The following is a 26,150-nucleotide window of genomic DNA, read 5'->3' on the forward strand; positions in this document are numbered from 1 at the left end:
AATGTATTTATCTTTCAATTTTAAGTACAGAGCAAGTAATATAATTTTCAACAAACACGACTGTCATGACTGTGCACTTGCTTGTCCGCTATGTGTGAATGTGGATATGTATTCGGAATGTGCTGGCGAAAATTGGTGCGAAGTTCAATAACCATTGAAACGAAAAAGTATGAGCATCGAATGAATCAGAATGCGAAAAGGAAATTCGGTTGCCACATAGGTCAGTTTTAACGACCCCTAAACAAAACAAAACATAACAAAACAAAACAAAACAAAACAAAACAAAACAAAACAAAACAAAACAAAACAAAACAAAACAAAACAAAACAAAACAAAACAAAACAAAACAAAACAAAACAAAGCAAAACAAAACAAAACAAAACACTATTTCGCATGACGATATTTCAAAACATACTTATATCAATGAATGGTTCTAATATGAAAATGCATGGCAAAACAATGCGTTTGCCCGGTAAAACCTATAAAAGGAAAAGAGGGGAATCAATTAGGGCTCGTGGTTGGTTGGGTCAAGGGTCAATGTTCCATTGATTTTCTTGTTTGTTTGTTTTGTTTGATTGTTACCATTTTTTTAAATGTCCCCTCCCATAGTCCCTCGGTCCCTGATAGGACTGGTGTCTGGTATAAAGTTGAAAATTGGAGCATCCATGTTTACGAACCAAATGGGAAGGGAACAACACTGGGAATATTCAAAGTCCAACATCTTTCTAGTTCAGTTCAATCGCCGTAAGTGGCACAATGCCTGAATTACATGTAAGGGCTGACTGCATGCAGTGAAAAGAATTGGTGACGTTGCTCTATCACAGCCTCCTGGAATAAATAACAACCATTTCACTGAAATTACGCCCGCAATCGGCAATTGTCGTTTATCCGCCTATTGAGAATCGAACAACACAGCGGCATTTAGAGGCCATTTCACAGAATTTAGACACATCGCTACCATAAATGGTCTATTCCACAGGCTGGGCAGGGACATGGTAAAATGCACAGGAAGCTGCGTTCGAAGCAAGCTATGGTTACAGTAAAAGCTTTCAACTTCCAAGTATCAGGTTTCAGTACGGCACATTGCACATGACCCTACATCGCGTAGCACCAAATATTATTCTAGTTTCTCAACTTGATATACACACTACTAGACATTACCTACATGCTGTTTGAGACGTCAGGAATATTGTCAGTCTTGTTGGAAGCAAAAGTTGTCCGTACGCCAGATATCGATAACCTGCATGAATGCGTTAGCGTGTAAAAGGATATCTCTCATTCACTGGCGTAGCCAGGGGGGGGGGGGGGGCGATGGGGGCGGTCGCCCCCCCTAAGATTTGGACCGGGGATTTGGGAGGCGAAAAAAAAAATGCGTGTATACTGTATGCATGCACATGAAGCGGGTCTCCTTTGCAACCTTTCATCAAATAAGATATTTTTTTTTAATATTTCACTCAAAGTGTGCACCAGATCGTTGAATTTCAATTCAAAATATGCAAAATCTCTCGTGCTTGGGAGGGGGTATCCCCCTCCCAAACCCTCCCCGTCTGTGCCTCTTTCCCTAACTTAATATACTTTTTAGATTAAAAAAAAAAAAAAAATTATGAATAATTCTGAGTGCACAAGACTTATCACTTATATTTCGAAAACTCAAGGTTCCCTCACGTATAAGGGGAATTTCCCCTTTTAATCGACCCTTTCCTCCCTCAGTCCCCCCCCCCCCCCATCCGTTTTTTTTTTTCTTTGGTGATTTCCCAATAATGTTGATTCCATCAAATATGCGTAAACGAGATATCTCAATTTCAACCTTAAAAAGGCAAAAGCTCCATCGGAAGGGAAGGGTGGAGATAACACTCGCCCACGCCTTCTCCCTTCTCGCCCGCCCCTCCCCCCCCCCCCTTCCGCCATGCATAGAAGTAGACTGTGGCTATACCCAGATCGCTTTATTTCAATTCTAAAAACGCAAAAGCTCCGCGAGCGGGAGGGGGAATCCCCCTTCCCCTAAGCTCTACCTCACTAGACTTTATACATACACACAGATGGTGCACATTCGGAATAAAAGCTAAATTCCGTGATTTTAACACTTATGAAAAAGTATTGCACCAAACATTTGCACCAGATCGCTGAATTTCAGGTCTGAAAACAGCGTTCATGATATTCAGTGTAAGAATTAATACAACAAGATTATTTAAATGATACCCGTGGGAGGGGGGACACCCCCCTCCCACACCCTCCCCTCCCCCGTCGCTCGCTCCGCTCGCTCGGGTTCAGTCGCGTTCATGATATTCAGTGAAAAGAATTAATACAAGAAGTGTATTTGAATTGTACCATTTTATAGGCAAATTGTTCAATAATAATCTACACTCAAATATACTGCTATACCTTAAACAAGTGGGACTGTTTCACGTCGATAAAACGCGCAAAAAACATGCATCAAATTGCACCATTTGCAACATCAAAATGCAAAAAAGTTCTTACCGTGGGAGGGGGGACACCCCCCTCCAACACCCTCCCCTCCCCCCTCGCTCGCTCCGCTCGCTCGGGTTCAGTCGCGTTCATGATATTCATTGAGAAGAATTAATACAAGAAGTGTATTTAAATGATACCATTTTATAGGCAAATTGTTCAATAATAATCTACACTCAAATATACTGCTATACCTTAAACAAGTGGGACTGTTTCACGTCGATAAAACGCGCAAAAACATGCATCAAATTGCGCCATTTGCAACATCAAAATGCAAAAAGTTCTTACTGTGGGAGGGGGGACACCCCCCTCCCACACCCTCCCCTCCCCCCTCGCTCGCTCCGCTCGCTCGGGTTCAGTCGCGTTCATGATATTCAGTGAAAAGAATTTATACAAGAAGATTATTTAAATGATACCATTTTATAGGCAAATTGTTCAATAATAATCTACATAAAAATATACTGCTACCTTAAACAAGTGGGACTGTTTCACGTCGATAAAACGCGCAAAAACATTCATCAAATTGCACCATTTGCAACATCAAAATGCAAAAAGTTCTTACCGTGGGAGGGGGGACACCCCCCTCCCACACCCTCCCCTCCCCCCTCGCTCGCTCCGCTCGCTCGGGTTCAGTCGCGTTCATGATATTCAGTGAAAAGAATTAATACAAGAAGTGTATTTGAATTATTAGGCAAATTGTTCAATAATAATCTACACTCAAATATACTGCTATACCTTAAACAAATGGGACTGTTTCACGTCGATAAAACGCGCAAAAACATGCATCAAATTGCACCATTTGCAACATCAAAATGCAAAAAGTTCTTACCGTGGGAGGGGGGACACCCCGCTCCCACACCCTCCCCTCCCCCCTCGCTCGCTCCGCTCGCTCGGGTTCAGTCGCGTTCATGATATTCATTGAGAAGAATTAATACAAGAAGTGTATTTAAATGATACCATTTTATAGGCAAATTGTTCAATAATAATCTACACTCAAATATACTGCTATACCTTAAACAAGTTGGACTGTTTCACGTCGATAAAACGCGCAAAAACATGCATCAAATTGCACCATTTGCAACATCAAAATGCAAAAAGTTCTTACTGTGGGAGGGGGACACCCCCCTCCCACACCCTCCCCCCCCCCCCCCCCCCCTCGCTCGCTCCGCTCGCTCGGGTTCAGTCGCGTTCATGATATTCAGTGAGAAGAACTAATACAAGAAGTGTATTTAAATGGTACCATTTCATAGGCAAAATTGTTCAGTAATAATCTACACTCAAATATACTGCTACCTTAAACACGTGGGACTGTTTCACGTCGATAAAACGCGCAAAAACATGCATCAAATTGCACCATTTACAACATCAAAATGCACAAAGTTCTTACCGTGGCAGGGGGGACACCCCCCTCGCTCGCTCCGCTCGCTCGGGCTCGGTCGCTTCGCTCCCTCGCAGACTAACCGCCCCCCCTAAGATGAAATCCTGGCTACGCCGTTGCTCTCATTCCCTTTATTTTACGCCATTCCGACCCAAATCTTTGGAACATGAATCTTTTCTGTTGCCATTTTTTTTTTTGATCGTCCAAGTCTAATTCATTTTCATATATTCCTGCTGTAGAAGTGTTTTGTTAGTTTATGGGCTATGGTCGTTAGACGACAATGAAACCGTCACTATCAAACAATCTTCAAAGGGCTCGTTTTTGTGATTGTTGTGTATGATATTAGCCATGTATAAGTAGATGTAGAGATATACATGTATAGAGATATCCAGTGACATATGCACGGCTTTAACATTCATCCTCAAAATAATTGCTCTGCTATCCTCACCATCGTCATCGTAATCATCATCATCATCATCATCATCATCATCATCATCATATTTCCAAGACCGCCACTACGACACAATACTAACATCACTCTCAGCATCATCATCACTTTTATCATCATCAACATCATCGGTGTAGTCATCATGTTCATCATCATCATAACCATCATCTTCATCGTTGTAGATGTCGCCGGATTTTACATAAATTCAAAGGAATGATTGCCATCATCACCATTTGATTCATCTTCGTCATCATCATCGTCATCTTCGTCGTCGTTATCATCAGATAAAACGATTTTGGGAGTAATCAAATTTTGACAAATGCTTTATCCCATTTACACGTCGTAATTTTATTACAAACCACCATGTACAAATCTCTGGAATGACACTGTGCAGTGTCTTACAACATAAAAAGTGACACATAATTCGAAAACAGATAAAGTCCGTAAATACGTGATCGAGAAGACATGCGCGTGATCTGTAGCATGTAAACATAGTAAACACTGTCAATTTCTCCTGAACTGTAAGGAAATCTGATAGATTTTTCCGAAAAAAAAAATAATAATGTAGTTGATGGCATCAGCAGTTCATACCACTGGGTACAATCCTCATGGAGATAATTTACGTGTATTTGTGATACCAACGAGGCATATTGAGTGTAGACTACTATCGTGTGTTTTCAAAGAAGCTTAGTCCTAAATCATCTTCGTTCCAAATAGCATAAATGTACACTGAACTATGGCAACCTCACAGGGGAGGGAGCTATAAACTTTTGCTGAGTAACAAAAGGAAAAATTCCCTTTTGGTAAGAACTGCCTTTTACGCACCAAAAGTGCATGTGAACCGTTCATTGCGTCAAGGTTCGAGGCTGAAACGCATGATTTCCAGCTATAGCATATATTGTAAGATACGTTGCTACTCATAACATTCGCGGAAATGGGGTCAAAGACGGACAGTAATTGACATGATTGGGCAAATAATATCTTACTATCATACACGGTATCTAGCCCCGCCTGCAGGGTTCTCTTGCAAAAGGTAATCTGTACAATGATCTGTACAACAATAACATACACTTCTAGGAATAAATAAACATCTAACTTAGTGCCAATACGCATCGCAGCGACAAGATCTGGTTTTTGGACGACCTTTGGAAAATCGTACTTAACTTTTAACCCAAGTCTGACATGGAATGTCTGTTGATTACAGCGACTAAAGTGCATTGTAGTTAAAAACACGCATCTATATTTATCACACGTTGTTGGTTGTTGAATGGAAGGATGCTTCTTAAAAAGACAGAACATGTACAATAGATTCATGACGTGTTCAGTACAAAGAATTCAATAGAGGGGCAAACGTATCATCAAGGGACCCCTTGCATGACAGTAATGGGTTCACTGAAGTATTTCGTAAGTATTCATGTACTCGACATTAAGTCAATCTCTATCGAGAGAAAGAAGAGATTGTGAGGATCAAACAAAAAATAATACAGAAATGCATAATGACATAGATATATAGTGTCTGCTCTCCATAATATTCGGGTTTAAATAACAGAACGCATCAAATGCTCCTTCAAACGGAAGAAATCATAGTACATTGGATAGAGCAGGAGTACGTAGTGCAGTTGACGTGGAAGATTCCAGTGAAGTACTGCGGCTGATTTGTAGTACGTAATATCTTATAACAAACAATTTTTCATGACAGTTGTACTTCTTACAGAATTCACCTTCGTGAATTTGTTAGTACTGCAAACACTAACATAATAAGGCACAAAGGGCGATTGACATATATATATCTAAAAAGAGATTGTTGCGTGTCATGATGAACGTCTGCCTGGTTTGAATGTCACTTATTAAGAAAGACGTCGGACGAAAAGCAGAATGCAAAATCAAATTAAGGAGGAAGGAAGGCACATTGAGGAGCAATAATGAAACAATTATCCAATTTTTACAAAAATCAGTTGCTGGTTTGGCGGTATCACTTGCAGACGAATAGTAAAAAGCAAAATATATAGAAAGGAACATCTTCGTAAAATACCTCAAGTTCGTGCTATTTAGGAGTGTAGATGTAAACAATTCAACTTAACATGGCTCATATTAACGAAGTGCATAATGTTGCATCGAATATAATAATATCGTGTTGGTGCTACACCATACCAATACAGGGGAAATCGTCTGTCTTCGAAGAGAAAACAACTTGCACGTCATACCGACGGTTGTGTGCTACTTTCTATTAAAAGTCTGAGCTCATCCGTAAAACATGAAACTCTGAAGGGGTTAATGTGGCTGCTGTTAGGATGAAAGAAGCTTCGAAGCTTACAAATCGCCTTATTCTTTTGACTATGCGAAAATACCAACCCAGATGCATGAAAATGATAAAACTGAATTGGTGAATGTTATGTGAACGGCGATGAAAAATTGGGAATCACTCGATCATTTCTAGTTCCGTTAAAACACGAACCAAATATTGAACTCGCAAAGTGAAACCACAGTCAATAGTTGTAAATTTATTAACAGTTCAACACAAGACAACATGGGTGCATTGGCAAATTTTATTCACGATACATAAGAGTATAATGAGTAATCTGATAGTAGATTTAAACTCTGTGCACTTTTTAGTTGAATTAATGGAGATGAGATAAGTTGAACTAACTGATATAAGGATGGAAATCTAAAACGATATTGAACATCGTGACACGTTGAGTGTTAAGTTTGACACACAAGAGTTCTTTCTCATGGCCTCTCGTTAGAAGACATAACAATCTTTAATAGGACTTTCTTCAGTTAACTGAACAAGTGTATTGCTTAAATCAGTTTGCATACATTAGCAACCATGGAAACTGAATCAAAATGGACACGCTTCAAATATAGTCTCATCTATACTTCAGATTCACAGCGTCAAGGTGAATTAATCATATACAATGTTTGTCATTTCTTAGCGAAGGCACTTGAATTCATATGAAATCGATCAGGCGTGGCTTGTTTTGGAAAAAAACAATGCCATGTCAATACCATGTCAGTGCAATACAAAATCCTCATGACTCCCCAATCTTTGTATCAGTAGCCAAAAATCATGAAAAGTCTTACATTTTGATAGAATAAAACAAAATCACAATACTGTAGTGCCTCAATTGTCTGCGAAGCAGGATGTATCGTTGTATATTGTATGCCCATAATGGGTGACTTGATGCATGACAAGAACAAATGTCTGTCTGGTGTGCTCTTCGGTGAAACAAGGTTTGTCATCTCATAAGAGTCTGGTCAATTGATATGGCAGCGGAGAGGAATTTCTTCGTTGTTCTTGGTGTTTATTAGCGGAGGGGCTGTGTCTTCACGAAGAGAATATGACATGTTAAACACAACAGAGATTGACTGGCAGCAGCGATCTTTCTTTTCGCCCATGAGAGAGAGAGAGAGAGTGAGAGAGGGTGCGATTGCCAAACCCATCATACATCTGACTGTGGTCTTACAGTTTACAAGCAGACTTCAGTTAGGTTGACTCTGAACTTTGACAAAAAGAAGGCGTGGCGTTTCATGACGCCACTGTAGTTATTGTCAAACTTGGTTCCTCCAGGGATCGCCACGTGTGTTTGTATTGCACTCGAGCAGCGCGATGAGAGATCAGTCCCGCAACTTCGATACCGGGCTTCTATTGATCCAAGCTAATATCGTCGGTCACGTGATCACACAAGCGAACACGGTGACCTTCCACCCCTTCACTCGGTCTTCACTGTAAACCCGCGGCCTCTCGCCAACCGTCGGCGTTCTTTCCGAACTTGTAGACCAGTCGCCTTCCGTCCACTCTTTCTAGGATTTCTCGCTTGTAGTAATACCTGCATGGAAATTAAAGGAAAAATCGCAAGTAAACAACTGACGAGTAAATTATTATTGACAAGAGATGTATTCATATTAATCACTGTAACGTTTAATAGAAGAGATCTACGGCAATCTACGGCAAGGTAATATCAAATATATTGTAGAACTAAAGCAGGCCATTGAATTAGAACTGTAACAATGCTAACAATTTTCATCAAGTAGTGAAATCATGGGATCTATTCCGTGTAAATCACACAGCTTTTCTAATTGGCTGGTTAGCTCTCTCATGGTAAACATTAAGCCCTTAAATTACCAATCCAGAATTAAGCTCTTCCTACCTCATAGCGCGACTGAGCTTCTCGTACGTCATCTGTGGGTTGTTCTTCTTTCTGCCCCACATCGTGGCGACGGCTTCCGAATTGACAAATCGGAACACTCCGGACTCGCGATCCTCCCATCGGATGAATTTCGGGCAGTACGACTCAGACTTGAGCAGGTCTCTGATGAATTCCCATAGATGATTGCCTTTCATAGCTACAGAAATGAAGAAAAGAAGGAAGAAGCAAATATTGATTGAATGCATTAAAAACCGTTTCCGCGTTCCTCGTTCAGAGATTGGATACCAACAAACTCCCTGCGGAAACCTTAATTACAATTGTTGCAATATGGCTACTTTAGACTTCGAAATGACAAGCTTAGTAGAAACCGGTAGTTTCTAAAAGACAGAATTGCAGTTGTAACAAAAACATCCCGAAATACAGCAAAGTGATGCAATGCAGTTCTTAATTTATCGACAGTTGTTTTCATTAAACTCATTCAATTCGTTAGAATCAAGCAGGGAAAGGTTTTGTAAGTTTACCTTCGCGTCTCCCTCGGCCTCTGTTCCTGTTGGGCGTGGTTCTCCCATTGCTAGTGCTGCCACTTGTTGTCACCTGCTCCTCGTCGCTGCACCCGTCATCGCTCGACGTGACTGACTGCTTGCGCGGACGCGCACGGTATGGCTTTCTGATTGGTCCCGCACAGCTGGTCTGCTGCTGAGGTGCCGACTCCTGCGTGACGATGCCATCTGCGTGCGCGTCCAGCATCTTCAGTGTCGTGTGCAGTGTGCGTCGCTGATAGTTATGCGTGCGATCTGTAGGCGCCGTGACCCCATTGTAAAGGTGTTGCTGATACGGTGATTGCTGATATTGTTGCTGCTGGTGTGGTTGGTGGTGGTGGTAGTGGCTGTGAGGCTGCACGTTGTGATGGTGAGAGTGGTACATGGGTGGAGGTGGAGTCAGGACGGACGACATGTTTGATGCCATATGGTCAAAGTTGAAAGGATGCCTGCTGTCTTCAAGGGGAAGTGCGTAGCTTGCATCGCTCTCAATGTCCGAATCTATCAAGATATCAAGAAGAAATAGACACGAAAAATAATATATCATTCCATGCAACTAATATCCTTTCTGAAAACAACGCACAATCCCTGTGTGCTTATGATAGCTTTCAGGGAAAAACAGAATCCATATCAACCTCCAAGGTAAATTGTCGCGAGACTTGGCGTGTGGCGACATTTCAATGAAACTAAACACGACAAGACGGTGACACCCGAGCTGACAGTTCTTGTTATCACGGAGGCAATTTAATCTCTGTACCAGGGTACCACGGCTGACTGTCAGCTAAGGGTGCCACGCCTTCTGAGGCTACAGTGTCGAAAAATGCATAACACTGCCAGTATTATCATATCTATCATAATATGTATGCACAGCTATCTCCTATGGCACAGTTTCTTGAGCTGTACACTATGTCCGAAAAAAACCCCAAACAAAACGATTTCAGTCTGGCTGAGCAGAACATCCAAGATGATGCTTCTGAAGAATGCTTGTGACGAATGCTGTTGAGTGTCTCGCCCATCACGTGTCTTACACAAAACTTTCATTCTGGATTTTCATGTAATCTTCAACAGAAGGTCATAAGAGGAATGTCAATAAGTAGCCTTTGGTTTAAAATCTCATGTTTGCTGATGTACACTGCAAAGGAGAACTTAAACCATAGGTACCTAGAAATCGAGTGATGTATTTGATTGATGGCTCAGTAGGCAATATCTGTGTGGGCAGACTCTTAAGATAACACAGTAAAGCCAAGATTATGATGTAGTGCTCCTGCACTACTGCGATAATAGCACAGATTCCTGTAGAGTATGTAGTTGCAGCCATGACAGCTGCGACGATGTATGCATTTTGTTATTATGTTGTATATTAAATGAATGACACAAGAGACATTTGTCTGGTAAACTGACCTTCGCCGGCTGAACTGATGCCATACTGGAGAGTGACTGGTTCGGACTCCATCTGAGCGAAGGCACTGACCAGCGAGAGGTCGTCCAGGTTGGGAAGATCTCCTGCAAAGATCTCCTTCTCGTTGATTGGGGACGGCGAGGGAACGGGGCTGGGGATGTTGCAGTCTGCTGGTCGCAAGAGAAAAAAATAATGGAGGAAATAAAGATATCTTCTTATATCGGTTAAACACCATACAGTACATTAAACACGTTTATACGAACCTGAAATAATTCTGGAACCTATACTGTGTAAACAGACATAGCGATTCCGTCAGTTTGGTGCTAGTAAGTACCGAACATGAACTTTGCCAGAACGTCAACCATGGAGATCACTTAACCCTGAATATGGCCATCTTTGAACTAGCTTACTCATCCAAGTGAATTCACAAGAGGCAAATGGAGACAGATTTGGGTAAAAGTGTTTGTGTGAACGTCCTACCATGGATGTGTAGGGGCGACGTGCTTGCGCAAGGATACATAAAACAAGGTGCTTTGTACGCACAGTCCCGCAGCAAACCTCGTCAATTCGTAAGATCGGTTACGAAAAGAGCGATAGATCTGATTCGACTAAAAGCGTATCCTACGATATCCAGAGAGTAGGCTGCGATCATCTTGGGTATACATAACCTGCTTACGATTTCAAACTGTGGACTAAAACAAACAAGAAAAAACTACCAAGGACGTCGCCTTTATCAAGCCGAACGGTTGTGTAGAATCATCCAAGAACGCATGATTCACTTGAAATAGGTTGCCGGACCAGGAACACAACTGCTTTCTCCCTCTCCACCATTGCATTCTTGCGCTCAAAAGCCGCCATCTATAGCTAGTACAGTGACCACAATCTGACCAGTAGAACAGACGCCATCTTCCGGGTTAATTAACGTGTCAGTTAGTTCTAAAATATTCGCGCTGTCTTACGCACTCAATCAACACACTGTGTCCTAGTGCCATCACACTGAATCAACTAGTAAGACATAGCGATGATAAATGACAAACAACATTCACAACGGTTCTTTTACCAATACATAGACCAAATACCTAGTAAGTGCAAACTACGATTCATACTTGGGTGGTGACGCGATCCAAACATCGGGTACAGCGCTTTTTACAAACGTGCGATCACACAGGACACCAACAGTAAAAGTAACACTTGATAGCAAATCAACAAGACAACAACTTGCAAACCACCCTTATGTTTGATGGACATTCACATCAGACAAGGAGAGAGAGAGAGAGAGAAAGAGAGAGAGGGAGGGAGAGAGTGAAGGAGGCTATTCGATATCTCCACACACAGCTTATCTATACTGAGAATGCACACTTAAAATATGGCACTGCGATAAGCAACCAGTACTTAAGTCCATGCTTTCAGGAATCGCAGGAAAGAGCGGGAGCATTGGTTTCGATTACAAGCCTTTCTAACCTTCCTCAAACAGTCGTTTTGTCGTATAGTTTGAAGATTTAGGATTTACTTATACAGTGTACATTGTATTTCACTTTCATGCGACACACTCGTCTCAGTAAATAAAGTAGACTTTAACTTTGTGTTTTGGTTTGGTTTTTTTAGCATAGAAAAAAAAATCAGAATTGATATAAAGAGTGGTTCGCCAATTGTCGTCTTATCTTATTTCATTTAAAGAAACTATGGAGAAAAAATGCTTCATCTTTCTGAAATAATATGACAGTGCTGTGTGCTAATGGCAAACCATCATTTTTAAACTGCTGCGCGAAGCAAACACTCCCAACAGCAAACGTGTGATGCGTCGAAGAATGAAATTGTTCAAGAAGGTGAGCAGTCTTGAAAAGGAAAATTTGTGGGTAACATCTTAGAAGCATCTTGGGCTCCCGCCAAAACTTACTATCATTGAACTTGCCTTATGTGCGTCACGAAATATCCCTGTTTCTTTAAGTCAGTTCCGATATAGCGCGCAAAGTACACATTTGCTTTCCTTATGAAAACAAACGCAGGGATACTTTCCCAGCGGGTATAGGTGACTGACTATACGTGAAGTGATCTGTGATTATGACAAGCCATAATACCATAACTATGGATGCTTCAAAAGAAGAAAGGGGAAAAATGTACATAGATAGATCAAACAGGCAGATATGATTATATACAGCTATTTAGATAGATTAATATAGAGAAAGAGACAGACAAGGGAGGGTTGTTCGGCTATAACATGTGGATACATGACTTACCGTCTACGGTTTCAGCAAAACTGCTCCCAAATCCATGGGTAGCCAGGTTCAATGGCAGCTCTGAAGAAAAACTTCCAGGAAGATCTGGTATAATGAGAAATGGGGTCAAAAGAGGAGTAAGAACTCAACTTTGACGTGGACAGAGCCTGGGAAGGGTGATATCTTTTCGAGTCTACACTCGACTTCTTTTTGTTTTTTGTTTTATCCACCATCACTATTTTGTGTGTGCAATAAGTCACTGTTTTGCCAATGGATTTCAGTACCACATACATTTCTACTTCGTAATTCTCATTTGTCAGTGATATTAATGCTTGTGCAATATTTCATCGTGAACGCAAATACCGTAAGATTGTATTATCTTCATTTGTCAGTAATATAGTATCATCTAACGGTCATTAGAGGCAGCCCTGTCTCCAATGAAGAGAAAAAATCTCTCAAACTGACATAAACAAAGGAAATTCCGTTGACTGAATAAATACAATGCATTCTTGGTTACATCGAGTAAATTTGTGATGACGAGTATTCAAAACTTTACCAGAATTCTGGTAGAGCGTCGACAGAATCCAGACCAACATAGTTCTTGTGACTGTTCAGTCAATTCTCATCAAACTATTGATTATGGCGGATTGATTATTCTTTCTTATTTTGCAATAACAGACCATCCAAGAGGTCATGCAAGATAGCAAGCATTGCTAAGAACGCGTCCATTTTTACTGCCCCGGCTAATTCCTCTCTCATCGTAATGACAAACAACGCGGTGCACCATCAGATAGAGTCATGTAACGAACAGGCTCTTGAGACCAGCTCATGGCTCGATCAAACGTCTTATGATCATTTTGCTCGCAAGAATTTGGAGACGCTATTCACGATCCCCCAAACAAGATAACTTTATCGAGTTTTGAAAGAGATGACGCTTCATAGGGCTTAAGAAAATCACTACCATATTCTGAAACCACGATTTACATAATAGAAGGCACTCACCATGTTTGCCGAATGCATCACAGCCATATGGGACAAGATCCGGGTAGGACAGGGGTTCAATCAGATGGTCCATCGGTTCAGATGACCCGTTCGTGCACACTGTGAGCAGACAATAAACAACCCGCATTTTTTTTTTCAGTAAAAATCAAAGTTCATAAATGAAGAAACGTGTAGCTAGGTATCTGATCACGCAGCTCTTTTAATTGTGACCAAGAAAAGAATGCGTGTAAAAAGGTCAGCCTTTTCAGTCTTATTTTGTAGCCTGAATTTCTTTTAAAAAAGTCAGATACAAGCATTGAGAATTGAGATCTCAGCAATAAGGCCTTAAGTGTTATGATGTGAAAATGAGACATCTCGTCTCATCGACCGGATAAATAAGAGAGAGAGAGAGAGAGAGAGAGGGAGGGGGGGGGGGGAGTGAGGACAAAATTCTTTGCCTTGTGAATGACTGCAAAATTAACCACAGTGATGCTTTTATTACAAGAGACAAGGATGTTGTGCATCTGGTGTGACATGGGAATTTGAAATGATGTGATCCAGACAGCAAGGCTATACATCGCTTCGTGAAATATAGTCATATATGACGCATGTACGCATCCAATTTCACTAGCTGATGATTCAGTGGCAAATATTGGTGATGAACGACAAGCAATAGAAAGAAAAGCACAAGATGAACTCTCGTTTTCAAAACGGGAGGGTCGTTGGTTTAGCAGGTTTGACATAAAAGTCTGACGCACATTGCGCAGGGGGGGGGGGGGAGGCAAGTATGAACGGCTGGTGACATATAAGATTAACACGAACCACAGAGTTCTCAAAATGAAGATGGAACATTGCAGCTAAAATTGGCACTTCGTCAGTAATTATAATGTATGACGACCTTAAATGTACGGCATTCTGCAACGCTGGTTTTACATACGAAACCCACTCAGTATTGGGCATATTATTACCATACATAGGTTTAAAAGATGAACTAAAGAAATCACGAACGTTTCAATCTGCGCGTTCCTGCAAGAATTCAGCGATCATGGCGACAATTTTCAAGACATTTATCGCCAGCGAAGTTCCCATCTGCTGGATAACTTCCCTTACATATTTATTTCGATTTTCGTTCCTGTTTTGGGTCTCACTATTATAAATCCCCCGCTTTAACTGAAACCCAAAATGCTTGCCGATGTCTCCATAATTACCCAAAGATGGCTTTGTAGTCATTGCTAAATGAGACTCTGTGGATGACTTACTAGAAGGACATTTGCCGCGAAGTTAAATCAAAGTGGACCTTATAAGAATATTTTGGGAACTGGAATGTCAAGAGACACGCCTAATTCACCGCTTTCATTGAACAAAAAGTTTACCAAGGGATAACAGCAATAACAAAGTAATGTTTCCCATAATCCATTCACAGTGCGAGGTGTCATGACAGTAACTTTTATCAATCTCAGTTTCAGTTTGGCCTTAAAAATTTATGGGTGAAATGCAAATCACGTGCTGCAGTGAAAACCCCTCCAAAATGCTGGTACATTCACTTAATACGCTGAAATTTATTCCAGCGTCATCACTGCCCATAGTCAGTTCAGAAAGCTACAGTTCGATATATCTTCTCCCCTCTCTCCCTGTTTAGTTGGCTTAATAAGAATTTAAAGAGTTTGCTGTTGATCTTGGCGATGGGATGTTTTGATTGCTGAGGGGCAGCGATGTTTGTGTCTCTCTCTGACAACTTAAATCTGACACTTTAACGAGTCTATTCTCACTCTTACACCCACGCAGTATCTGTAAGTATCACTGCGCTTGATTACCTATCGCTTTCAAATGTATGATAGGAGGAAGGTGGAGAAGAGTTAAGGCCTTGGCTTGCCAAGTCGAAAGCGCTCCAAAATATGTTTGTTGTCGTTGACATTATTTGTGACAACAACATCAGCTCTTTATACACATGGTGTGGGAACCTAGGATTTCATTGGTATGATTTGTGTTTAAGTGTGTTTGTTTGTGTGCCTGTGCTTCGGTGGCCTAATATCTTCATGTGTATTCTTGGAACGCTCTTTTTAGAAACACATCTTTCAGAGCATGTATACACTAAGATCAGACCAACTACATTCAGCTTCATCAGTGGTGGGGAAACAGACGGATGATCATTCTCAGAAAAAGCGATAACAATCATCCAGTAGGCCTACGTCAGTAACAGAACGAAATTAGAAACTAAAGTGTTGCCGACAAAGGATAAAAAATCAACATCAAACACAAAGACCACACAATACGATTCTTCAGCCAAAAGTTTGACTCCACCCCTATGTAAAGACTGATAAAGAGTCTGTGGTATCATATTGAATAAAACATGCAAAAAAAAAAATCAATATGACAGGCTTACATAGCTTCACCCACGCGAGGTATGGTATGCCATGTGATCACAAACGAGGTCACATCATGACATTATACAAGAGAGGATGTGGTACCGTTTTGCCTTTATGTATACTTATCACAGTGAGGGAGAAATTATTGCACGTGGGAAGAAGTATTTCAGGATGCGAACATACAGGAATAAAGCCTGATTTGACCTTTTCTGAACTCTTTTGGTACATTTTGATATACAAACAAAACAAATACAATTAGATCTTTCATATCATTTTTTTTTAAGTTCATATGCGATTAATTAGTAACCTTGGGTGAGACGATAATGCTATCAAGAATGGTCAGTGCGTGTTATTGCTGTCGATGAAACAGGGAGCACAGGGACTTACGAAGGCTCTCGAGAAGTGCTAGTTCCATCTCCATGGTCTGAGCTCCCAATGTGTGACCGCCGTGCTGGACCGAATTATCACTCAGAGAGCTGACGAACCCAGGTGCGCTGTGGGCTACCTGTCCGAACGCGTTCTCGTCGTGAGGCGGCGAGTGGCCGACCACAGGCCGGGCCTTGTCCGATGAATGTTGCTCCTCTTTCGCGTGCCGGTAGTTCGGCGTCGTGAGTTCGGCAAGGACGGGCGAGTCCGGTGGAGTGGGGAAGGACTGGAACTGTCTCTCACAATCGCTGCCGCTGTAGGACCCAACACGGAACACCTTTGTAGAGGGAAACTCTGTCGTCATTCCAGGAACATGATCGTGATAGTCTTCGGAGAAAAACTGTTTGATGAAAAGGAGATTAAAAGGTGTAAAATGTTATAACGAAGCATCTTCAACAAAGCAAATCATGCTTTTAAAAAAGAAGGTATTACACTAAAAAATGTAACGGCTTTCAATAACCACCGGGATGAATTTGTGTTGAAAGTTAAATTGTCAGGAGTTCACTCAAAGAAACCTTGATAGCCAATAAATAATAACATTAACGCTTAAAAAATTTTCTCCTCCATACGTTATAACATTCATTTACCTTGTTCAAATCTGTTGGTTTCAGTACATTGTTCCTTCTTTGAACCTGTGTATGTATAGAGCCCCTGATAAACATAGATATAAATGTTTACGCTGTTTCCTCTTCACTCTTAAAAGCTGGATCGAACTTGTCTAAAACAAGTGCTTACATCTTTGACGTTGCTGTGTTTGTTATTATTGTTCTTTCTAAAAAGACATAGAGCGTTGGAAAGTGTGCTAGGAAGTGACAGGAAATATTAGGATCATTGACTCCAATACTCATTTCCAGTCTCGGTGCCTCTTGGAGATAAAAATAAACAGTGCCCTTTGAAATGTCATGACAATGTCATGGTTCTAGGGAAGGTAGACAAAAAGAGGCCCGGGAAAATGGCAAGATATCAAATATTTTCGCAGTGATGTCCAGAACAAATAGAGGGTAAGAGGAAGAAGAAGAAGAAAAAGACGCAGAGAAACCAACAGACAGAAAAAAGAAGGAAGAATGAACGAAAAGAAGAGGAGGGAAGGGAAGGAATAGCAGGAGAAGAATAAGACGATAACCAATAAAATGTAATCAGAACAAGGGTCTGACCCTGATGAGTTGATGAGATCTATGCCAACGCTATGTAATGTGCGTTAAATGCTACATTGCCACATTCTATCATTAACTTCTTTGCACGGACGACCTGAAGCCACAAGATATACTGGCTCTGAAGATTGTGAAAACTTTTTCTTCATTCACCAGAAAGGTCAATTGTCTATCGAGGATGAGGTTCACACATTCCCCTCCAACTCCAGTGATTACCGTGATTACCGAACATTTTTGATACGGTTTGTCCGTGATTTCAACAAAAAGTGTCAATTCTGAGTGCATAATGCGTTTTCCCTTTTCTGTAGTTTTGGTTCTTTATCTTTTTTCCCTCTTGTAATTCTTTACAATGTGCGACCTACGAAACTAGACTTAACAGTCTATACTTTGAAGTCTCAGCTTTGTTGCCCAATTATTATCGAAGCCAAGGTTATTCGTGTACTTATTATACCGTGACGCATTCTCCAACCATGCCCATTAAAAGCCAATTAAGACGGATACACTCAAACGCTATCGTGCCGGGGCAATTCATTAGCACTTCAAAATCACGCCATAAACGACCTCGAGACATTGCATCACTTAAATGTCTATGACTGTAAGCCCCACTTAGCCCATCTTAGAAGTGATGATTCTATCATGATGGCAGTTTGTTCGAGGTTCTCAATGAGAAAGCAAATATTATTTTGATGCGCAGTGTTTATCTTAGCCATGCCAGGAAAATATCAAGTTGTTATACATTTTGTAACGTGAGATTCGCTGTGACTACAGCAAGCGGGTTGTCGTCTGCCATGTTTTTTGTCGATGACTATATGGCCAGAAGAAATGTATGTCTGACGAGAAAATGGATGCTTGTCGTGGTACAAGCAATCGTTTTCCAGTCCCTTGGAATACCTCGTTATGTTGTGTGCATTGCCGATGACTCATGGCTTTATAGTCTGGGCGGAGGTTCGAGGGACGTCGGAAAAAAAGTGATTACGATATTCATCTTTCGAAAACTTGTTTCAAAAGTCCAACTGCGGAAAATGACGAATCTTGATATTTTCGGAAAATTTGATGACAATTCTCGCACACAACAGCTAAAAAATCGGGGAAAACCATTCCTCTGTTCTTGGATTATTGAAGAGCAAATTAAGTTTAGCGGCATTATCTGCTATTCATTGTCCACTTATAGTGTTACCTGTAATACATTTCCAACGCCAATTTCTATTTTACTCACGAAAGTCTAGCGCGTTGTTCAATGTATGCGAGAAATCAATTACTTCGACTACAGATTATGATTACACTCAATGCTTATGTCTTTAATCATTCAACTTGAAATATGCTGCAGAAATTTGGGATGTTACCTCAAACTTAGCATACTTTTCTTTACATGATCGGATTATAAACAGCACGCAACAAAAAGAACAAAACAAGAAACAAACCCGAAACAAAAGGTCTGGTGGCTTTGAGTCCAAAGGGTCAAGTTGCCGTGACTCTGTATACTATAGAATCGTACCCATGTATTTCACCGCATTGGTAAACAACACTGATATAGTTAGCTCCTGAATTTGTTATTCAATACGATTGAGCTGTAAGCGAAGTATAGCCCGGGACGTGAGTACAGATATCTAGCACCGCTTTTCCAGAAATGTGCTGGGTGTAGGCTACCATGCATATCGGATTTCATGGTGTCACTAAATCATTCATTTGTGTGTGTGTGTGTGTGTGTGTGTGTGTGTGTGTGTGTGTGTTTATCTAAAAAATGTTGACTTGATTAGCCAGACGTGATATACATAATGTGTGTAGCTCCTCTGATACATCTGATATGTCTATTAATTTCATTTGCCTATCTTCATTAACTTGTAAGTAGTCTATTTGGTTCCAGAAAACAGCCTCTCCTGAAAGTAAGCGATACAGACGGTGATATGGATATAAATACACACGTATTATATGTGTGTTCTTTATTCATTTATTCAGTTATGTAATCGGTTAAAGGGATGGTATTGGTGGAGATGAGAATTGGGCTTTTAACTTTTTGCGAGATACCAAGATATCACTCATGAAATAGCACAGAGCATACCATTTTAAGAGGAGTTCAAAGTTTATTCGATGAAAATCGGGTTTGGAATGACTGAAACATCCAAAAACAAAGTAAAACAAAGCGATCGAAATAAAGTGTGGGTCCCACACTTATTAGAATTGCTCTGTTTTGGATATCTCAGCCATGTCAAAACCAATTTTCATAGACGGCGCAATAAGAGTGGTGTATACAAGGCAGAGGAAATAATGTGTTCTTCCTTGCCTCTGTGGCGAGGAGAGCTATTTCACGGCTGGTCGTCTATATCGCCTTTATCAGGTTTTCTGATTGTCAGATGATGTGTTCAGCATCGTGTTTTTGTAGCTGAACCAATGTTATCTCTGTTCCTACGTACCAGCAAGAAAGGGTAACGTTCGCTCTAAGGCAAGAGTGATGAGTCGGGTGGCTTTGTGAAATGCCGACTCGTAAACATGTCGCGCTTCCAGCACAAGATTTCAGGCCAATCCCAGTATTTCATGGTAGCATTAGTAGTATAATCTTCAAGGGTCAGGTTTCAATGAGATATTTGTCGTTGATTTCTTTGTTAACAATGCCACCGGTACAGATAAGTGGACAATGATTGATGAATTACTTGGGTTTATCTATTTTTCATATTTTGTGTTGGAAAGACAAAAAAAAAATGTGCTTCTGTGAAATTTATAACAGTGGTGACGGTGACAATGACGAGTATGACGCAATACGTACGTTAATGGTTTGTTTAATTAAGATTTAAGTAGCTGTTCTCGTTGTCATGTTGTATAGTAATAGTATCATGGTGTAACGGTGGTAAAATGACAAAAGTTTTTTTTTTTTTTAAATGAAGTTAACACTAATCAAAGCAACAATATCGACCACAGGGAAAGAAGGATCACAACAATGTATTTAATAAAATAAGAACTAATCAGAAATTAGGAGACTTTGGATGAGCAAATATTGGTAATAATGTGCACCGTAAAAATTAATGTGTCTATGACATGCATGGGTTCGAATTATGACTACAACATGAAAAATCCGTTTTCGTCCTTTTATTTGGCGCCATCTACGGCAAGATTCCTTGGCTAGTGCAAGTTTCCCCGTGTAGTCTGTGGTTGGCATACTTTGACAGGCACGTTGAGTGGTGTTAGACGTCACATGAACCAATGCCCAGACAAACGCGTTTATCATTTCGAGGTGTCAGAACAAGTGTTACTTCAACCAAGGAGGTATCAATACCTCTTGGCTTCCAACACCTCCATGCCTCAACGTAAGTCTGCGGTACGTTATTGGAACACACACACACACAAACACTTATGTCACAAGCTCACACCAAGGAGGTATATATTACACACCAAGGATGTACTGTGAGAGCTCCATCTAGTATTGTACCTCCTCCTCAAACCAAGGGGTGCTTTGCTCTATTATTACAGATAGGCAGTTAACTGGTAGGAGCTCAGTGTGATCATGGTTATTGAACCAACAGTTTTCTCCAGACAACAATATCTGCAATGCTAGCATGTCTTTTACCACGCAATTTGCTTATTTGTTTCTACACCTAATATTAGAACTGGAATTGGCATAGCATGATGGACGTTGATACATTTATGTAGGCCTATACTATGACATTCTGAAGATTCGAAGTCTTGCAATGACCTTGAAAAGAGAAGCTATTTCAATATCTGACATCTCGTTGATTACACAGCACGTGGATTTTAATGTACAAGGATGAAGACGAACAAAAAATCCTATCCACAAGATTTATCAAATGGTAAGAAAAATTGTGATGTGTTTCGACATGTACACAACAGACACCGCGCTTTTGTAGTGCGATTTTAACAGTGTAATCCACAGATTCGTCGTCACGGTACAATGTTTACGTTTGAAATAATCTGTCAAACCATCATGTCTTTTGTCAACATTCATCCAACTATGAAAGCGTTGTCTGCCTTGACTGACAAATACAAGGAATTCTAGTCATAGAACACCCAAAAACAGTTGTACTTGGACAAATAATTAAACACAAAAAGACCATTCATGCTCTAACTTCATGCATCTGCATATATCCTGTCTCAAAAAAAGAAAAAAAAAAAGAGAAAAAACCTTACAGAAGGTACCGTTACAAACTTTGAGCTTTGTGTCATAAATTCTGAAATTACTGTTGTTTTTCATGAAACAATAATGCATGACTTTCCAAAATGTGACACGCCTTTCGCTTCCCTAGATAACAAAAGAGTTTGGCGGCAGGGGTAAAAATTTGAACCCAAATCACGCGATTGGAAATGTAACGAATGGATGTATCCTTTTCATTGTATTCCATGAAACAAATGATGTAGGGTGTCTTTTATCTCCTTCAAGAGAAAAGGTTGATCGCTTATGCGTGACGTGCAAGCTATGACCAAAAAAAAAAATATGATCTATCTTCAGGCAACCATACTTTTTATCACATTGAAAAATAACTGAAGACAAAAGGCAGTCTTTTTGTACTCAGAAATACCGTGCACACACGAAACGACACCAAACTGTTAAAAAAAAATAGGCCTATAGTATTAAAGCGAGATGAAGAGATGGGCAGAAAATTAAAATATTTTCAAGAGAATGTATATGCGTAAATTGCACCCCTTATTATGCTAATATGTCAAGTATATACTATAAAAAGGAAAACAAAACTGCAGAATGTGTTTTGGATGCGAAAAGAAGAAAATAACGATAAATAGACCCAAATGATCGATGATGATTAAACGATAATCATTTAGAAAAAGAGAAGATGAGAGATCGAGATGGGGCTGATGGTGGTGGAGGTGATGGAGGTGGTACATGGTGGAGGTGATGGAGGTGGTGGTGGTGGTGATGATGATGGTGGTGGTGATGGTGGTGATGGTGATGGTGGTGGTGATGGTGATGGTGGTGGTGATGGTGATGGTGGTGGTGATGGTGGTGATGGTGATGGTGGTGGTGGTGGTGGCGGTGATGGTGATGGTGGTATTGAATCTAAGGATGTGGATTGACTTACCATGCTATCTTCTCGAGAAAAATCCATAATATGACTGATAATGGTAGAGAAGAAACCAAGACACCGAAGAATGGACCAGTGAGTGAGTAGAGATCACCAGTCAGACTCTCCAAGAGATGAGCTGGAGCGACTGAGAGAAGTTATCACACTGACTGTCCAAATCAAGTTTCGCTCTCGTAGAAAACCAAACTGATGAAGGGTTGGCGTGCGAGAGAAGAGCACAGACAAGGTCTCCCAAAGTGACAGGTCTATAGTAAGTCCAGGACCTGATAAGGTTCCGAGACCTGTGAGTAAGGAAGAGATGTAATAGTGAGAACCGACAGAATGTCTGCGGAGCTTTGGTCTTCAGTTGAGTAAAGGTGAGTAATGACAAGTTGTTGGAAGGACCCAGAGGTAATATATCTATATATAATATACCATTAACAAGCGAGTGGTATTCCACATTCACTCTCGGCTTCTTTTTCTGTCCAAACGCATGCAAGACCTGCACAGCCCGAGGTGTCACCACTGGGTCTCTCACTCTACGCTCCAGTAATACCGTACCAATCATTTGTGTCATAGCTTGACTGACACACTCGAGTGAAAGCTGATACGTGTGTGTGTGACTGAATACATTACGCGTGCCAGTGGGGCGGAGTCAACTTTGCTGATTGGTCAATCACTTGAAGACGGATTTCTCGCGGATGCGCATGCTCTGCCTCGATCATTTGTCTGTCAACAGAACAGGTAGCCCTAGGTAGTTCGTGGTGTGACAGATTAACCTGGGAAAGTTATGAATGAGTTTATAGCCAAGTCGAATAAAAAAGAGCGATACAGAGAGAGAGGGAAAAATGGGGGGGGGGGGGCGCTTCTATAGTATGGCTAATCTTGGATATCAAGGAGGCCTACAGCAACATGACCGAGTTATCTGGTGCTACCCAGCAGTATTTCCTTGAGTCGTATGCTTGTTTGTTTCTCCAGAACTAAGCCACTTCTTTCCACAATGCTGTTGCATGTACATTGACGCTGTTAAATGACGTTGAATTAAAAACTCACGTTCTACCAGCACACGTGATTGGTCCGTGACAGGAGGACACATACGAGACCATTTTTATGCTGTAACAGGTGCGCGTATCATCAGGGAGGCACCTCCCTAGTATGAAGTCATAAGAGAGCATGCTAGAAAAAACTCCAGAGTGAACCGGTGAGGTGAAAATCGGTGTCTCTATTCCTACTCCCTAAGTGAACATTTGAACATATGGTAACGCGTGTATAATATTTATAGATAGGTCTATCCTATATCTATCTCTGCCTCTCTGATACTGGTATGAATCTGATAAAATACCGTTGGCTTTAAAGCATGCCTGTACAGTGACGGGGGATTAAACTGCGCATTACTTGAATATGAGACCATTCTGAAGCAAATAATTTTCACACAACAATAGATATATAATGTGCTCTTAAATGAATCCCACAAGGATTGGAACAATCACCCCCAGCATTCCCACTGATTCCCACTGATCAGTTACTAGCCATCCCCTTTAATCATTGTTAATGGTGATATCTTCAAATCATAGAATCTTTGGTGCTTGTCAAAGGTACTGTTTACCATTGGGAGCAGTGATTTAAAAAGATGTTCGAGTTACTAAGTATCACATGTGAGGCATATGTATAGGTCAATTGTATTACGAAACATCCTACCACATAAAAAATTACAATAAAGCCTAACATATAAGGAGATATTATTATTTTTCTCACTAAACCATAACTGTATAGGCCTACGGTTTAGTCTAGAGATGATTTTATTATCACTATCGTTCACATTTTGCATATTTAAGACTATACTGATTAACTTTTTTTTCACACTGGTTGTTTCTATCGCTAACTCACATTTTAGAACTATTGCAACACCTTTTTGTTTTGGTCGATGTTGTTATTCGATGGCGTAATGTCGGTGTTACGTTGGTAACGTTACTAAAACTTGGGTTTTTGTTTCATCTGAAAAATAGTAAATTTCGCCTTTAAAGGTGTGATAACTTATCTACTTAACTGTCATTTATCCTTTTGTAGTCGTAAAATATGTTTAAAAATGGTATGTTAAAATCATGTCCATTCTAATTATGTTTATTCTATATATTACATAGTTTATGTTCGATATTTCCATTCCATACACTTCGGTTTATGCTTATTACTTTACTACCACATCTGTTCGTACAGACACTAAATGTCCAAAGGTCAAAGATCTGGGCTGCGACATCCTTTGTCATAACTATATTTACACACACATATGTATATATATATATATATATATATATATATATATATATATATATATATACATACCTGTAAATGTGTGTGTGTGTGTGCGTGTGTGTGTGACTTAAAAAAAAAGAGTTACCAAAATTCGTCATCGTAAGACGTCACACCTTGCTGGTGAGACAACACAACTCATCCTGAATGTATTGTTAGTGGTCACTTCTGCGGAGTCGCTTGTTCTAATCCTGCCAAGATCAGCTTAATACTGTATCCTTTACATGCTTCATCCAGCCAGTCACTGACCAAATCTGTTCGATTTACTCCTTAAATCCTCTGCTTTATGTTAGCACCTCGTTCATTTCCAAAGCCTGCCTTTAATCCGCTGCATGGTGATGAGAGGGGAAATGTGCAGGATGCTGACAACAGAATATCTCCCTGTGATGGCGACAGTGACTGAACTTGACAACCAAAGTTAGCATAGAAATATATATGCATGATATAATATCAAGAATTACAATTACAGTGGAGTTTAAGACGTAAAAATGGATTTAGTGCGTAAGTTAGGCTTTGGTGGGATTAGAGCTGTTTGCGCTCACAGGTATTGAAGTCTTTACCACCGAACGCATGTGCATTCGGGCAGGACCCTTGTTGTGTTATGACGTGACTGCTTTGGAATGTTTATTTTGTTAAACTATACGACTGAGTATATATCTCGGTGAAAGAAGTATTTACACCTATGTCATGGCGAAAGAGGGGTTCATATTGGGGAACGCATTATGCTACCAGGCGTCGGGTGGGCGAGTTGGTATGTCCATGAAGCTATAGCTCCATGGTGTATCTATGGAGCTAACAACTTTTGGGCCTGTCCAAAGAGTCAATTAACGAAGATCGTTTGAAACTACAGGCAACAAAATCATTTGTTTCCGTAAACTTGTTGGTTGCTCAAGGTGCCCACATTCGGCGTTCAAAATTCCAAGCTTTCCGCAGCTTTTCACAATCTGTATGATTGATGATTCGAACTGTTGCTGAATTGCGAAGCCAATAGCAGTGATTCCATTGTGTTTTCGGCGACACGCGCGTCTGCATCGACAAGAGAGTGAAACAAAATATAGAGGGTTTCTGCATTGGGGTGTTACGGCACATTTTGGTAAATTGTACATTTTGGTAGATTACCAAAATGTGCAGTTACCAAAATGTGCCGTAACTATGTTACGGCACATTTTGGTAACTGCACATTTTGGTAAATTTACCAAAATGTGCAGGACATTGACGGCACATTTTGGTAACTTTCTGCTCCTCCACAATCATCACAACAACAAATTATAAGTGCAGTTGGTTTTTGTCCCCACCGAATG

At 40.5% G+C, this 26,150-nt stretch overlaps 1 protein-coding gene across 1 annotated transcript; it reads right to left on the reverse strand.

The window, feature by feature from the left end:
- Positions 1-7,847: 7,847 nt before the first annotated feature.
- LOC140236093 (uncharacterized) lies at positions 7,848-22,618 on the reverse strand. Its single transcript, XM_072316064.1, has 8 exons — positions 22,561-22,618; positions 16,329-16,707; positions 13,597-13,695; positions 12,616-12,699; positions 10,381-10,545; positions 8,962-9,480; positions 8,441-8,636; positions 7,848-8,119 (listed from the first exon to the last, which is right to left on the reverse strand). Exons 1-8 carry the CDS (start codon positions 22,585-22,587, stop codon positions 8,014-8,016), a joined length of 1,575 nt encoding a protein of 524 aa, XP_072172165.1. The 5' UTR covers positions 22,588-22,618; the 3' UTR covers positions 7,848-8,013.
- Between the last annotated feature and the right edge of the window lie 3,532 nt (positions 22,619-26,150).

This window comes from Diadema setosum, chromosome 12, assembly GCF_964275005.1.
Source record: "Diadema setosum chromosome 12, eeDiaSeto1, whole genome shotgun sequence".
NCBI classification, from domain to species: Eukaryota; Metazoa; Echinodermata; class Echinoidea; order Diadematoida; family Diadematidae; genus Diadema; species Diadema setosum.

Coding starts and splice junctions, on each gene's coding strand:
- LOC140236093 (XM_072316064.1), bottom strand. CDS start 22,587: ATGGATTTTTCTCGAGAAGATAGCATG. Junction 9,481..10,380: donor CATCAGTTCAGCCGGCGAAG/GTCAGTTTACCA, acceptor ATATCTTGATAG/ATTCGGACATTGAGAGCGAT. Junction 8,637..8,961: donor AGGCCGAGGGAGACGCGAAG/GTAAACTTACAA, acceptor TCATTTCTGTAG/CTATGAAAGGCAATCATCTA.